Source organism: Pseudophryne corroboree, chromosome 2, assembly GCF_028390025.1.
Source record: "Pseudophryne corroboree isolate aPseCor3 chromosome 2, aPseCor3.hap2, whole genome shotgun sequence".
Lineage (NCBI taxonomy): Eukaryota > Metazoa > Chordata > Amphibia > Anura > Myobatrachidae > Pseudophryne > Pseudophryne corroboree.
The window spans coordinates 320,090,984-320,106,654 of NC_086445.1; the positions used below are offsets into that span (position 1 = coordinate 320,090,984).

Below are 15,671 nucleotides of genomic sequence, written 5' to 3' on the forward strand. Positions count from 1 at the left end.
AAGAAAAGTTATGAGCCGCATGCAGGGGAAACAAGGAGGTACCCACCTAGGAGGGACTGGCAGACCTCTGAAAATTCTCAGCTACCCCCCTCACATATTGTAGCTGCCAGCGCGCTGCGGGAGGGTCACAATATACAATAGGGGTTGGGCCACACCTGTAGTCTGCAACCAGTGAAGTTGATTGCTAGCCTTGGTAGTGAACCTAAGGTCATAGTTGATGTAGCTGGTAGATCACTACCTTTTCTTGTAGATACAGGGGCGGCCAGGTCAGTGTTAAATTCAACGGTAGGTATGAAAACCACGGGTAAAACAATTTCAGCAATGGGAGTAACAGGAATAGTGCAACACTACCCTTTAAGTAGACCAGCGTAGATTACGATAGGGCCTTTGCAGACCAAGCATATTACATTACCAAACTGTATAAGGTTTAAGAGTGTATTGATAAGGTGTGTACGCGCTGCGGGTACTTTGTACCGTCAGCGCTGCATAAGGTTTAAGGTGTAACATCTTTGCAGTGCTTTGCTGCATAAGGTTTAGAGTGTAATAATATCATTGCATTGCATTACTAATAAGGTTTAGTGTGTAATAATATCATTGCATTGCATTACTAATAAGGTTTAAAGTATATCAAGAGTGTGTGCGCGCTGTGTGTACTTTGTACCCCCGGCGCTGCGTTTGTACGCTAAGTGTGTATTAAGTCTAGCGGCCGCAGCGGCTCCATGGTAAAACTGTGTTCAAAGGTAAAGCTTTATGGTTTAAGATAATATCGACTTTATCAGATGGATCTGCACAAAATAGTATAAGTTGGGGAAGTAAAATGTATATAAAAAAATTTTTATAAATAAAAATTAGAAAATTAGCATGTGCATATGTATTCACCACCTTTGCTATGATGCCCCTCAACAGTTCTGGTGCAACCAATTACGAAGTCATATAATTAGTGAAATGAAGTCCACCTGTGTGCAATCTAAGTGTCACATGACCTGTTAGTATAAAAACACCTTTTCTGAAAGGCCCCAGAGGCTGCAACACCACTAAGCAAGAGGCATCACACCATGAAGACCAAGGATATCTCCAAACAAGTCAGGGACAAAGTTGTTGAAAAGTACAAGTCAGGGTTGGGTTATAAAAAAATAAATATACAAATCTTTGATAATCCCCCGGAGCACCATCAAATCCATCATCTTCAAATGGAAAGAACACGGTACCACAACAAACCTGCCAAGAGAGGGCCGGCCACCAAAACTCACAGACTGGGCAAGGAGGGCATCAATCAGAGAGGCAGCACAGAGACTAAAAGGTAACCCTGAAGGAACTGCAGAGTTTCACAGCAGAGACTGGTGTATCTGTACATGTGATCACAATAAGCCGTATACTCCATAGAGCTGGGCTCTATGGAAAAGTGGCCAGAAAAAAACCATTACTTTGTGTTAAAAAAAAAAAAAAAGAAGGCACATTTTGAGTTTGCCAAAAGGCATGTGGATGACTCCCCAAACGTATGGAGGAATGTGTTCTGGTCAGATGAGACTAAAATTTTACTTTTTTCGGCGACCAAGGAAAACACTATGTCTGGCGCAAACCCAACACATCCCATCACCCCAAGTACACCATCTCCACAGTGAAACATGGCGGTGACAGAATCATGCTGTGGGGGTGTTTTTCATCAGTAGGGACTGGGAAACTGTTTCGAGTCGAGGGAAAGATGGATGGTGCTAAATACAGGGATATTCTTGAGCAAAACCTGTTTCAGTCTGCCTGTGATTTGAGACTGGGACGGAGGTTCACCTTCCAGCAGGACAATGACTCGAAGCATACTGCTAAAGCAACACTCGAGTGGTTTAAGGGTAAACATTTAAATGTGTTGGAATGGCCTAGTCAAAGCCCAGATCTCAATCCAATTGAGAATCTGCGGTCAGACTTGAAGATTGCTGTTCACAAGCGGAAACCATCCAACATGAAGGACCTGGAGCAGTTTTGCCTTGAGGGATGGGCAAAAATCCCAGTGGCAAGCTCATAGAAACTTATCCAAAGTGACTTGGAGCTGTGATTGCCGCAAAAGGTGGCTCTAGAAAGCACTGACTTTAGGGGGGTTAATAGTTATGCACGCTGAAGTTTTCTGTTATTTTGTCCTATTTGTTGTTTGCTTCACAATACAGAAAAAAAAATATCTTCAAGTTGTTGGCATGTTCTGTGAATGAAATGATGCAAACTTTCAAACAATCCATTTTAATTCCAGGTTGTGAGGCAACAAAACATGAAAAATGCAAAGGGAGTGAATACTTTAGCAAGGCACTGTATCCTTCTCTCAAAGTATGTCCGTCTCCTCGGGCACAGTTTCCTAGACTGAGTCTGGTAGGAGGGGCATAGAGGGAGGAGCCAGCGCACACTATCAAATTCTTAAAGTGCCCAAGGCTCCTAGTGGTCCAGTCTATACCCCATGGCACTAAATGAATCCAGTATCCCTTACGGACTACGAGAAAAGGATTTACCGGTAGGTAACTAAAATGCTATTTTCTCTATTGATTTCTATTCAATTTGAAATTTTTTATCTACACACACTAGAGAAAAGCTGCTTGTTATAACCATAGCACTTAGCATTACGCTCATCTGGTATGTTCATGAGCCTTAGTAAAAATCAATATAAGACGGGGATCTCCTATCAAACCGTTAAGGTTACCCAATAAACCGAAAAAAAAAAACCTGACTAGCAGATATTATCATAACACTGGAAATTGGTAACCAAACAAAAATATCCAAAACAGGATACAGCAATTGTAAGGCATAGTCTAAAGTCCATGTGAGCCCCAATGACACACATACATGCACAAGTATTAATCATCATATTACAAATTGTATATGATGATATACAAGAAAATAAATACAGTATCTAAAAATACATACAGTATCTGAATTCGGTTCTCATTTAAACCCATAGGGGTCAGTGTCTGGAATAATATATTCATTCTGCAACACTCTGCAGAAGCCACTGATTACAACTGCCACTGACACAGAAGTGCATTGCAAGTGGACGAGGAATAGGGTCTACACCATCCATTGCTTTCTTTAATGAAGCTCTATGCAAAGCAACTCTCTCCATAAGCATATGCACATTTTTGCAAATATAAGTCGGACATTTAATAGCATATCATTTATCATGTACTTGCTTCCACATGTAAGGCAGAATTTGATACCAGAAGAATGGCCATTAGTCAGACTGATGAATACCTCTGCTGTTGCCATGAATCTGCAGTTGGTACAACCTGAACATTTGTATGATCCTAGTGTAAATGACAGCCATCCACCTTGTGCTTTAGGACTAATGAATGAAAAAGACACCTTATGCTTAATGTTAATGTTGTTGGCACTGCTGCATTTATAGCATAACAGAGGTTGTAACGGACACACGAATCCCAGAGATGAATAGGATTGAATTATGTGCCAACGTGTACTATAGGTTTTAGACAAATGTGAGAATTGACAGAATAGGTGCTGGGAAAAAAACGTCCTGTCCAATTATGGGTTCATTTACGTCTGCATCACTACAGTCATGTTCTTTACAGTCTTGTCCCATTGGTGGTCAAAACTCGTGGTGATGCTGTTTTGTCTTAGGTTATTTGCGCTACCCTGACCAACTGTAAGAACAGTAGGGCTCTTGGGACCAGGATGAAAACGGACTGCAAGGAGGATATTTCATCTTTGAAGTTACTTAATGACTACTTTAGAAGTCAATGGTGACATCTAAGAAAGTAATACGAGGAATAAATAGACATGTTGTCAGTCCTGTGCATCCACGAGGCTGGCTGTCCGCTCAAAACATGCAGTAATATCGTCTATTTCTCCTTTGATTCCTCAATTGCAAATTGTGCTCTTGTATTGTAAAATGAACAAACGCTTTATAAAACTATTCATGCTTTAGAAACAGAAGAATAAATAAATATCAACAAGTATTTGTGATCTAGTTTTAGGTCAGTAAATGACATGGCCAAACATTTAATCACAGATCTCCATTCTTCAGTGAACAAAAACTGAGCCTTGTGAATAATCAGGATTTGTGCTTCAGTTTACATGCAGAGAAAAAACACAGTTTCAAAAAGAAAAATTCCCTGTGAGTACTCGTATACACACGTTACACAACAAAGCAGGGGACAAAGTGTTTCCTCTGTTCTAATATAGGTACCTATGATCCCTATTTCAATATGTTATATTTACTAGCTAAATATAGTTTTGAATGTTTTTTGATACTTGCCTGCAACTAACATCGCCATGACCCAATTGTCCATGTTGACCATAGCCAAAAGTGTATACGTCACCATTTTCCATTAAAACCACTGCAATAGACAGAAACAGAATGGTGAAAGTAGCTTGGGGTTTCATTATATACAATACTGAAACTAAATATCACCCAGGTAAGCACCATTGTGGGTTTAATAAAACATTCATTCTTGCCTTTATTGTCAAACTTTAAAAGGGTTTTCTCCTTCCAGGACCAGAATAACTTCAGATGTGTCCTCATACATCTTTGATGCAGTCGCGCCAAACAGCCCCTCTAGGCACATCAGCTTCTGTGAGACTCTGCTAGCATCAGGCGTCCTTTTTGCTGAAAACGCATCTTAGTCACAACACTATGCAGCTAGGACAGGAGCCTGTGCTGATTAATTTCGATATACGACACTTGCATACCTGTGTGTGAGTCTCTGAAACTGCATACGAAGTGCTATGATACAGCAACTGCAGATTTTTTCCATACCAAGTTCTGTTGAGATTCATACAGGGATTCCATCGCACACAGATATACAAGTGTCATGTATCAAATTAATTAGCAGTGTCCTAGTGCGTTTAAGCCACATTGCATCGCACCTAAGATGCATTTTTGGTAAACTAAATATACATTATGGTAAGAACTTACCGTTGATAACAGTATTTCTCCTAAGTCCACAGGTTCCACAGGATACACTGGGATATGTTGGAGCGACAGCGGATTGGCACCAAACGGTCAAAGCTTTTAGGCCTCCCAGCATGCAACGGGCCTGTCCATATATACCGCTTCCTGGCTCAGGCAAATCAGTTGTTTTCCAAAGCTCAAGGCAGGAGTATCATGTAGAGCCCTAATCAGGCGAGAAGAACACACACGCACACCCTTCCGTACAAGATGGAAGAGGTTAGTGAGTAAAAGGATCCTCAAATCAGGTGCGTCAGGGTGGGTTACCTGTGGAACCTGTGGATTTAGGAGAAATACTGTTATCAACGGTAAGTTCTTACCGTAACGTATATTTCTCCTGCAGGGTCCACAGGGTATCCACAGGATACATTGGGATGTCCCAAGGCAATGTGGTGGTGGGGACGCTCCTGATTAGACAGGAGAATCCTTCGCCTGAATTCAGCGTCCTGAGAGGCAAAGGTATCAAGGCATAATGTATAATGAATGTGTAAATGGAGAACATGTGTCTACCTAACATATTTAATCTGCTGAAACAACACATAGTGACCAAAATTCAGAGATGGAGAATAGCATAACAATGTCCCTAAATCTGAAATTCTTCTAACTGAAGCAAAAACTCAGTAGAAAAAGAACTTTAGCTGGCAACCATTTAAGATCCAATCTTTCAAGTGGTTCAAATGTGACAACCTAAAGAGCCTTTAGGACTAACCTAAATCCCAAGGCACTGTAGGGAAAACAAAAGGAAGTTGAATGTGTTGCATTCCTTGGAAAAAAGTGCGCACGACCTGTAGGTTAACAATTTTCTTTTTGGAAGCACACAGTCAGTCAATGCGGACACTTGTACTCTCAAGGAAGTCAGCCATAACCTTTATGCATTCCTGCCTGAAGGAATGCTTAGACTCTGGAAACACTGAAAAACCAAGGGTCAAATGTTTGATTTCTACACCATTGAATATAGGCTTGCCGTATTTGGTGATCAATGCGAGCTAAGGACATTTTCCTTGCTCTGAGCATAATTGCCTGTTGGGAGAGTCCTCTTGCCTTCAGTATGGAGGTCTCGAGAGTCATTTTGTCAAAGACAGTCCATCCAGGTGTTTGTGATAACCAAGACAGTAGATCTGGCCATTGAAGGAGTAGGAATGGAGCTTCTATCGACATCCTCTGCAGATCTGTGTATCAATGTCTTCAGGACCAAGCTGGAGCTATTAGTATCACTGCACCCTTACCTTGTCTTAACTTTCGTATCACCCTGTATCACAAGGCGATTGGTGGAAACACAAACCAGACAAAAGTTGAAAAGTCATCCACAAGATCGCGCTGGGATTTGTTCTTGACACGTATGCAAAACTTTTGTAGTTCTGACAGAACGGCATGAGAAGCATCTCCGGTAACCCCCATTATCTTCCAGGGTTTTTAAGACCTAGGGGTGTAAGTCCATACGTTTACCTGAATGTCGAGTTGACTGAGAAAATCTGCTTCCCAGTTTAGGACTGCCAGAATTAGTACTGCGGACAAAGCTGGATAACGAAGTTCTGTCCACCTTAAAGTGTGACTTACCTTCTTCATTATGTTTTGGCTGCGAGATCCTCTCTGATGGTTGAGGTACGACACTGCCATTGCATGTCCGAGCAGATTCAATCTGGATTCATCAGAAGGATATTCTTTGCCTGAATAAATGCCATATATATGGCCCGAGGTTCCAATATATTTATTGGCTGGCAACATTTCTTCCTTGGTCCACTGCCCCTGGAAGCAACGCCTTCCTGACACTTCACCCCAGCCCCACAGGCTGGCCTCCATTGTCAGAGTTGCCATTTGATCCAAAGGAGCCTTCATTTGACCAGGATAGGATGTCCAATAACCATCAAGCTATTGATCTACTAACTTCCAGAGGAAGACCATAATTTGCGCTTTTATTGTCTGATGAAAACCTTTCTACTAGGAAATGATCAGACATTGAAGATGTATCTAATGGAACTAAGGATACGCCATCATGTCCAATTGTCTACACCAAACCCATCACATGCATTACTGCGTAAATGGATACTGTTTGACTTTGTAGCAACTCCTGAATTCTAAGTGAATTTTGGGTATTTTGTTCAGAGGTAAATTACTCTCTGAATACCCAATTACAACACAGCCCCCAATGACTCATCCGATGTGAAGGAACCAGAAACAAATTTGCCTAAATTATGAACCAACCATACCTCTGTAACAAGCAGTTGTCTGTTACAGATGACCGTGAACAATTCCTGAGACTGTGCCAGGATTATTAAGTCGTCGAGGTATGGGTTTTTTACAAAATAATCTCCTGCTAACAGAGATAAGATGCCATCACTACCATAATTTTAGTGAATACTCTGGGACCTGCAGTCAGCCCAAATGACAGGGTCTGAAATAGAGGCTGGAGGATATCAACCTAATATAGCGCTGATGGAACAGTGCTATAGGACCATGTAGATAGGCATCCTGAATATTCTGAAATGCCCTAAATCCTCCTGCTCTATGGCATAAGTAATGGAACGTAAAGTCTCCATATGAAACCTGAGGCACCCAAAAGTGCTTGTTCAGTGCTTTGATATTGAGTAAGGGCCGGAATGACCCATTTGGCTTCTGGACTAGAAACAGGTTGGAATCAACCTTGTCCTCATTGTGCAGAAGGAACTGATTATCCCTCCTGACTGAAGCACCTGAAATGCCTCTTGCAAAGCCCTAGTCTTCGGTTCCACTGAAGACAGGCTGGTACAATTTTAATTAGGGTTTTTCCTGAAAACACCTACAGCACTTGGTATTACTATCCAAGTACTAACCAGGAGCAACACTGCTTAGCTTCCAAGATCAGATAAGATTGGGCATGTCCAGTGTGGTGTGGCTGTACATCATACCGTGAGATACCGCTTTTTGCACCGAGACATCTGTAGTAGACTGCTGCCAGCTTTGTGCAAACTGAAGAAATCAGCCTCCCACGCTGGGTCGCCCCAGGATGGAGGCCCTCACCATCAAACTGATGGCTTATCTTCAGATTCGAAAACAGGTCCTCTGGTAGCTCAATATCTTTTAGTCCTCTTAGACTTGTTGGATTGGGACTGTTTGCCTTTTACCCTTTACTTTTGCTTCTCCTTGATTCCGAAAGGATCGGAAAGCTGGAAACTAGGTTTGAATTTTTGAGTGAAAAGAAACCACTTTCTTGGAATCTCATTTCAAATACAGTTAATTCTTTACCAAAAGAATATTTCTAATAACAAAGATAAGACTCCAGAACCTTCCTGGATTCTGAGTCAGCTTACCATGTACATAGCCAACCCGCTCTGCGAGCTGCTGCAGCAGCTGCTGTCTGAGAGGCAATAGTACCCATATCCAGGTCCGCTTATCGTCGCCTGTGTGATATGCAATATGGAATTTTTGCATTCTAGATGCCATTGAAAGATCCCCTTTCAATGAATCAGCCCAGGATGCCACTGCTTACGCTATCTGAGCTGAAGCCAAGGCTGGTCTAATGATTGTCCCAGACAAAAAGAAAAAATGGTCTTTTAGAAAACCATTGTGTCTCTATCCGTGACATCATTTATTTATTTTGAAAACAAAAATAAATGTAGATTTTCGCATCATTCTAAGATCTGCGAATCTACTTTGGGAGCCACCATTCTTTTTTTAAACAGTCCCCAGCTGGACGAGTATAACTGGAATTCCATTTCCTGGAATTCTAACTTCCTACTGGGCGTAACCCAACATAATTTCCATCAGCTGTTTTGGGACGTTTAAACACAGCTGCCTTAGTTTCTAACATAGGCTCTGCTGCTTCTGAGGATTGAATGATTTACATAGCACTAATTATATCAGGTATGTACTGAGCTGCGAGCCTCCAAAGTGCAATGCGTCCTCAGCTAAACATGTGTCGTCTGTGAAGATGTTGTATCAGGTCTATGTGATTTACTTACCACCAGCCTTTCAGCCTGCCTATATTAAGAGGCTGCCGTTCCCTAGGTGGATAACCTCAGAATGAAGTTGCATGTAAGGGTTAATAGGATAACCTATCGCTGGTCTAGGGGCTGGCATAATCTGCTCAGCTACCTTGGTTAATGTCTGTGCAAAGTAGCCCACGAAGGTTCAACCAGAACCTGTGCCTGCCTTGGTTACTTAAGAGGCTTTGGAGACAATTAAACCATTTTGCACATAATCCCATTGAAACAGTCCTGATAGGTTAACCTAGTTCTGCAAGATAACATGAAATGAGTGTTGGTGCTGTGAAAAGTGTATTTTCCTCACCCTTGCCGCTCTTAGACATGATAAATAAATCACACACTTTTACAGTGTTACTATATTACACAATTTGTGACTGTAATCGCTTTAAAATTTGTTAAAGTGACAAACAATCCGACCCTACCCTGCTTTGCACCAGCACTGAGGATCGGAATACACAGAAAAACTGATAGAATTTTTATAGTAGTCAGCAATCACACTAGCAGTCAGTCACAGGTTATACATTAGTATAATTAGCAATATGAGCACATAACCAACTACAAATACATTTCAAGTACGTAGGAGATATATTACTGCATTGCCTTATATAGGAGATTAAACGTATTCAGTTGCATAGCAAAAGAAAACCACAGCAATTGTTATCAGATTAATATGCATCAGGCACTTTAACTATTAATACTAAAAGGTAGATAGAAACTTAGTGCTGTATTACCCGGCTCAGTAGAGTGGGATACAGGGAGACTTCACCTCACTTCCAGGACCAAAAAATACGTTTGAGAACGCTGAGTGGATCCAGAAACTACTAGTGTACACAATCGCTCTGTGAACCTATAGTGAACACAGATGCCCAAGTGAACACTGATGCACCAATCACACAGACGCCTATGCTGCGACTGGGTCCCCTTATTACACAGCGTCTCAGACGGAAGCGGGAGACTCAGAGGAAACTGGTCATGAACCGGGGGAGGGGCGACCAGGGAAGCGTCTGACTCACCACTGCTGACAACCACCCTAGGGATCGCAGGCTCATACTACCCCCCTGGAGCCTATGATCCCTAAGGCCTAGCGCTGGTGCACTCTGTGGCAGCCGCGTCAGTCTCCTCCCAAAACAGTGCGTCTGTGTCCGCGTTCCCCCTCTAAGAGGAACCGATACCTTACCTTCTCCCCGTACTCCAACCACATCCTGGTAACGTCTGCTGGACCTGCTAGTATATCAGACACAGACGCCCGCCGAAACAGCACTGAACTCGTAGGTAAGCGTTGTTGCGACCCGGCGGGGAGCTGTTGGAGTGACTCTTTCTAAAGTACGCATAAATTCTAGAAAGATCACTCAGAAAAAACTAGATTTATGGTAAGAACTTACCGTTGTTAAATCTTTCTGCAAGGTACACTGGGCTCCACGGGGAATGACATTAGGGGTGTAGTGTAGGATCTTGATCCGAGGCACCAACAGGCTAAAAGCTTTGACTGTTCCCAGAATGCATAGCGCCGCTTCCTCTATAACCCCGCCTCCGTGCACAGGAGCTCAGTTTTTAGTTAACCAGTCCAATGCAGTAGCAGGTAAAAGAGACGACAACCGTTAGTAGCCACATACACCAATTCTCACGACAGGAGAAAGTGTCAGCGGCTAATGCCATACCAACCCAAAGAAGCTACGTGCGTCAGGGTGGGCGCCCTGTGGAGCCCAGTGTACCTCGCAGAAAGATTTAACAACGGTAAGTTCTTACAATAAATCTCGTTTTCTGCTGTGGGGTACCACTGGGCTCCACAGGGAATGATATTAGGGATGTCCTAAAGCAGTTCCTCATGGGAGGGGACGCACTGTAGCAGGCACAAGAACCCGACGTCCAAAGGAAGCATCCTGGGAAGCGGCAGTATCGAAGGCATAAAACCTTATGAACGTGTTCACTGAGGACCACAAAGCTGCCTTGCACAATTGTTCAAGGGTCGCACCACGGCGGGCCGTCCAAGAAGGTCCAACAGACCGAGTAGAATTGGTCTTGATGGTAGCAGGAGCTGGAAGGCCAGCACATAGATACGGAGAGTCCGTACCACATCCAAAGACCGCTCTTTGGAAGACAATTCAGGAGAGGAAAAAGGCTGGAACCACGATCTCATGATTAAGGTGGAAAGAAGACACCACCTTAGGTAAGTACCCAGGACGTTTTCTAAGAACCGCCCAGTCACTGTGAAAAATCAGATATGGGGACCTACAGGACAAGGCACCCAGATCCGACACCCATCTAGCAGAGGCAATAGCCAGCAGAAACAATACATTAAAGAAAGCAACTTAAGGTCTGCAATTCAAGAGGCTCAAACGGAGACTCTTGCAACGCCTCCAGAACCACCGACAAGTCCCAAGGAGCCACAGGCGGGACATAAGGAGGTTGAATCCGCAAAACACCCTGAGTCAACGTATGAACATCAGGTCGCAATTTTTCTCTGGAACTAAACCGACAAGGCAGAAATATGAACCTTGATGAAGGCCCAAGTTCATGCCCTGTTGTAAAAAGGCCAAAATTTTGGCCGTACTAAACTTGTAAGCGTCATAATTGTTGGTGGCGCACAAAGCAAAGTAAGAATTCCAGACCCTATGATAATTCCGGGCAGAAGCCGGTTTCCGGGCCTTTAAAATAGTTTGAATGACCGCCTCAGAAAATCGTTTGGCCCTCAAGACGGAAGCTTCAAGAGCCAGCCGGGCCAGATCCTGGTAGATACAAGGGCCCTGAACGAGGAGGTCTGGTCATTGTGGAAGCAAAAGAGGACGCTCTAACGATAGACCCTGAAGATCTGAGAACCAGTGCCGTCTGGGCCACACTGGAGCCATTAGAAGTAGGATTCCTCCTACTTGCTTGAATTTCCTTAACACTCTGGGCAGGAGTGACACTGGAGGGAACACGTAGGGCAGCCGAAAGTTCCATGGAATTGCCAGTGCGTCCACGAACGCTGCTCGAGGATCCCTTGTCCTTGCTCCGAAGACCGGAACTTTGAAATTGTGTCGAGACGTTATCAGGTCCACATCTGGGAGGCCCCATTTGTCCACTAGGAGTTGAAATACTTCTGGATGGAGGCTCCACTCTCCGGCGTGTACGTACTGACGACTGAGGAAGTCCGCTTCCCAGTTTAGGACCCGCGGGATGAACACTGCCGATATCACTGGCAGATGGCGTTCTGTCCACTGAAGAATTGTTGAAACTTCCCTCATTACCATGCGGCTGAGAGTGTCGCCCTGATGATTTATGTACGCCACCGTGGTGGCGTTGTCCGATTGTACTTGAACAGGTCTGTTCTGTATTAAATGATGGGCCAAGTTCAGAGCATTGAACACCGCCCGCAGTTCCAGAATGTTTATCGGGAGGAGAGACTCCTCCTTGGTCCACCGACCCTGAAGGGAGTGTTGCTCCAACACCGCACCACAACCTCTCAGACTGGCATCCGTCGTCGGAAGGACCCAGTTGGAGATCCAGAAGGGACGACCCCTGCTCAATCGTTGGTCCTGAAGCCACCAGCACAGTGACAGACGGACCTCCGGAGACCAGGAGATCATGTGAGACCTGATCCAGTGAGGCAGGCCGTCCCAACTTGGCAAGAATCAATTTCTGTAGAGGGCGGGAATGGAATTGAGCATACTCCACCATGTTGAAAGCGGACACCATGAGACCTAGCACTTGCATCGCTGAATGTATTGACCCTTGCGGACGAGATAGGAAGCATCGAATCCTGTCCTGAAGTTTCAGGACTTTCTCCTGAGACAAGAACAACCGCTGGCTGCGAGTGTCTAACAACGCCGCCAGGTGCACCATGCTCTGAGCAGGGACCAGGTAAGATTTAATCCAGTTGATGAGCCACCCGTGGGCTTGCAGAAACTGGAGCGTCAGATACAGATGGCGTAGGAGAATCTCTGGGGAATTCGCCAGGATCAACAAGTCATCCAGATACGGCAGGATCCTGACCCCTTGACGGCGGAGTATAGCCGTCATTACCGCTATGACCTTGGTGAGACTGCGGAGCCGTGGTCAAACCAAAATGTAACGCCGGAAACATGTAATGGAGGTTGCCAACCGCAAACCTCAGCTACTGCTGATGCGACATTGCATTGGGAATATGCAGGTAAGCATCCTGTATGTCCAGGGAGACCATATAAATCTCCAGTTTCCAAGGCCAGTACAATAGAGCGAAGAGTTTCCATACGAATCTTGGAGACCCTCACAAATTTGTTCAAGGACGAGGATGGGCCGAGAGGACCCTTTCGGTTTCGGGACTAGGAACAGCGGTGAATAGTATCCTTTGCCTCTCTGAGCCAGAGGAACCAGTACTACCACTCCTGTGTCCAGGAGGGACTGTACCACCAAATAAAGAGTTTTTGCCTTCACCTGATCTGAAGGGACGTCTGTCAGGCAAAATCGATGAGGGGGACGATTCTGAAAGGATACGGCGTAACCTCGAGTGATGACTTCCCATACCCAGGCATCTGAAGTGGTCTTCAACCATTTCTGGGTAAGCCCTAGAAGTCGGCCCCCCACCCTGGGATCCCCCAGAGGGAGGCCCGCCCCGTCTTGCAGCAGGCTTGTCAGTTTTGGAAGCAGGCAGATGGGCAGCCCAGGCCCGTTTAGGTTTGGGCTTATTGGGTTTAGAAGTGCAAGCCTGTTTCGGGTACGCCTAACCCTTTGCTTTACCTGAAGGACGAAAGGAGCGAAAGGAAGTACTCTTAGCCTTCGGTACCGAAGGAGCATTACTAGGCAGACAAGCTGTTTTAGCAGAGGCTAAGTCAACCACAATCTTGTTAAGGTCTTCTCTGAAAAGAATGTCTCCCTTAAAAGGGAGTACCTCCAGGGTTTTCTTAGAGTCCAGATCTACAGACCATGACCGCAACCAGAGAATCCGGCGAGCCAAAATGGAAGTAGTAGAAGCCTTCGCTGCTAGAATACCGGCATCAGAAGCCGCCTCCTTAATGTAATAATAAAGCTGTGACAATATACGAAAGACATTGTCTAGCTGCTCTAGAATGATCAGAAGCGTTTGAAGGCAGCTTAGCTTCCAACTCCTGAGCCCACGCTTCAAAAGCCTCTGCAGCCCAAGTCGCTGCAATGGTGGGCTGATGCGCAGTACCTGCTAAGGTGTAAATCGCCTTTAAACAACCCTCCACACGCTTATCCGTCGGTTCTTTCAGAGACGTGACGGTAGTAACAGGCAGAGCTGAGGATATCACCAGCCACGCCACTTGCTAATCCACTGGCGGGGGTGTCTCCCAATTTTTACTTAGCTCCGCCGCGAGGGGATAGCGAGCCAGCATCTTCTTGTGAGGCGTGAATTTCTTTCCTGGATTTTCTGACGTATGTCAACAAAATGGTGTAAAATTTGTTTAATCACTTTCTTACGTTTCAATCTGTCCGGTTTCTTAGGGGCAGTATCAGGCTCTGGGTCATCAGTAATCTGAAGAATTAATAAGAATTTACTTACCGATAATTCTATTTCTCATAGTCCGTAGTGGATGCTGGGGACTCCGAAAGGACCATGGGGAATAGCGGCTCCGCAGGAGACTGGGCACAAAAGTAAAAAGCTTTAGGACTACCTGGTGTGCACTGGCTCCTCCCCCTATGACCCTCCTCCAAGCCTCAGTTAGGATACTGTGCCCGGACGAGCGTACACAATAAGGAAGGATTTTGAATCCCGGGTAAGACTCTTACCAGCCACACCAATCACACCGTACAACTTGTGATCTGAACCCAGTTAACAGCCTGATAACAGAAGGAGCCTCTGAAAAGATGGCTCACAACAACAATAACCCGATTTTTGTAACAATAACTATGTACAAGTAATGCAGACAATCCGCACTTGGGATGGGCGCCCAGCATCCACTACGGACTATGAGAAATAGAATTATCGGTAAGTAAATTCTTATTTTCTCTAACGTCCTAGTGGATGCTGGGGACTCCGAAAGGACCATGGGGATTATACCAAAGCTCCCAAACGGGCGGGAGAGTGCGGATGACTCTGCAGCACCGAATGAGAGAACTCCAGGTCCTCCTCAGCCAGGGTATCAAATTTGTAGAATTTAGCAAACGTGTTTGCCCCTGACCAAGTAGCTGCTCGGCAAAGTTGTAAAGCCGAGACCCCTCGGGCAGCCGCCCAAGATGAGCCCACTTTCCTTCTGGAATGGGCTTTTACAGATTTTGGCTGTGGCAGGCCTGCCACAGAATGTGCAAGGTGAATTGTACTACAAATCCAACGAGCAATAGTCTGCTTAAAAGCAGGAGCACCCAGCTTGTTGGGTGCATACAGGATAAACAGCGAGTCAGATTTTCTGACTCCAGCCGTCCTGGAAACATATATTTTCAGGGCCCTGACTACGTCCAGAAACTTGGAATCCTCCAAGTCCCTAGTAGCCGCAGGCACCACAATAGGCTGGTTTAAGTGAAATGCTGAAACCACCTTAGGGAGAAATTGAGGACGAGTCCTCAATTCTGCCCTGTCCGTATGAAAAATTAGGTAAGGGCTTTTATAGGATAAAGCCGCCAATTCTGAAACACGCCTGGCTGAAGCCAGGGCTAACAGCATTACCACTTTCCATGTGAGATATTTTAAGTCCACAGTGGTGAGTGGTTCAAACCAATGTGATTTTAGGAACCCCAAAACTACATTGAGATCCCAAGGTGCCACTGGAGGCACAAAAGGAGGCTGTATATGCAGTACTCCCTTGACAAACGTCTGAACTTCAGGAACAGAAGCTAGTTCTTTTTGGAAGAATATT

The 15,671-nt window shown here is 44.8% G+C and overlaps 1 protein-coding gene across 16 annotated transcripts in view; it reads right to left on the reverse strand.

Annotated features, from left to right (window-relative positions):
- The window catches only part of MYCBP2 (MYC binding protein 2), a 705,517-nt gene that overhangs the window by 456,846 nt on the left and 233,000 nt on the right, over positions 1 to 15,671 (reverse strand). For all 16 annotated transcript variants that reach the window (XM_063952980.1, XM_063952968.1, XM_063952974.1 and 13 more), the window contains one exon: positions 4,247 to 4,328. In XM_063952980.1, coding sequence (XP_063809050.1) covers positions 4,247 to 4,328 — 82 coding nt within the window. The remainder of the gene's footprint in view (positions 1 to 4,246; positions 4,329 to 15,671) is intronic.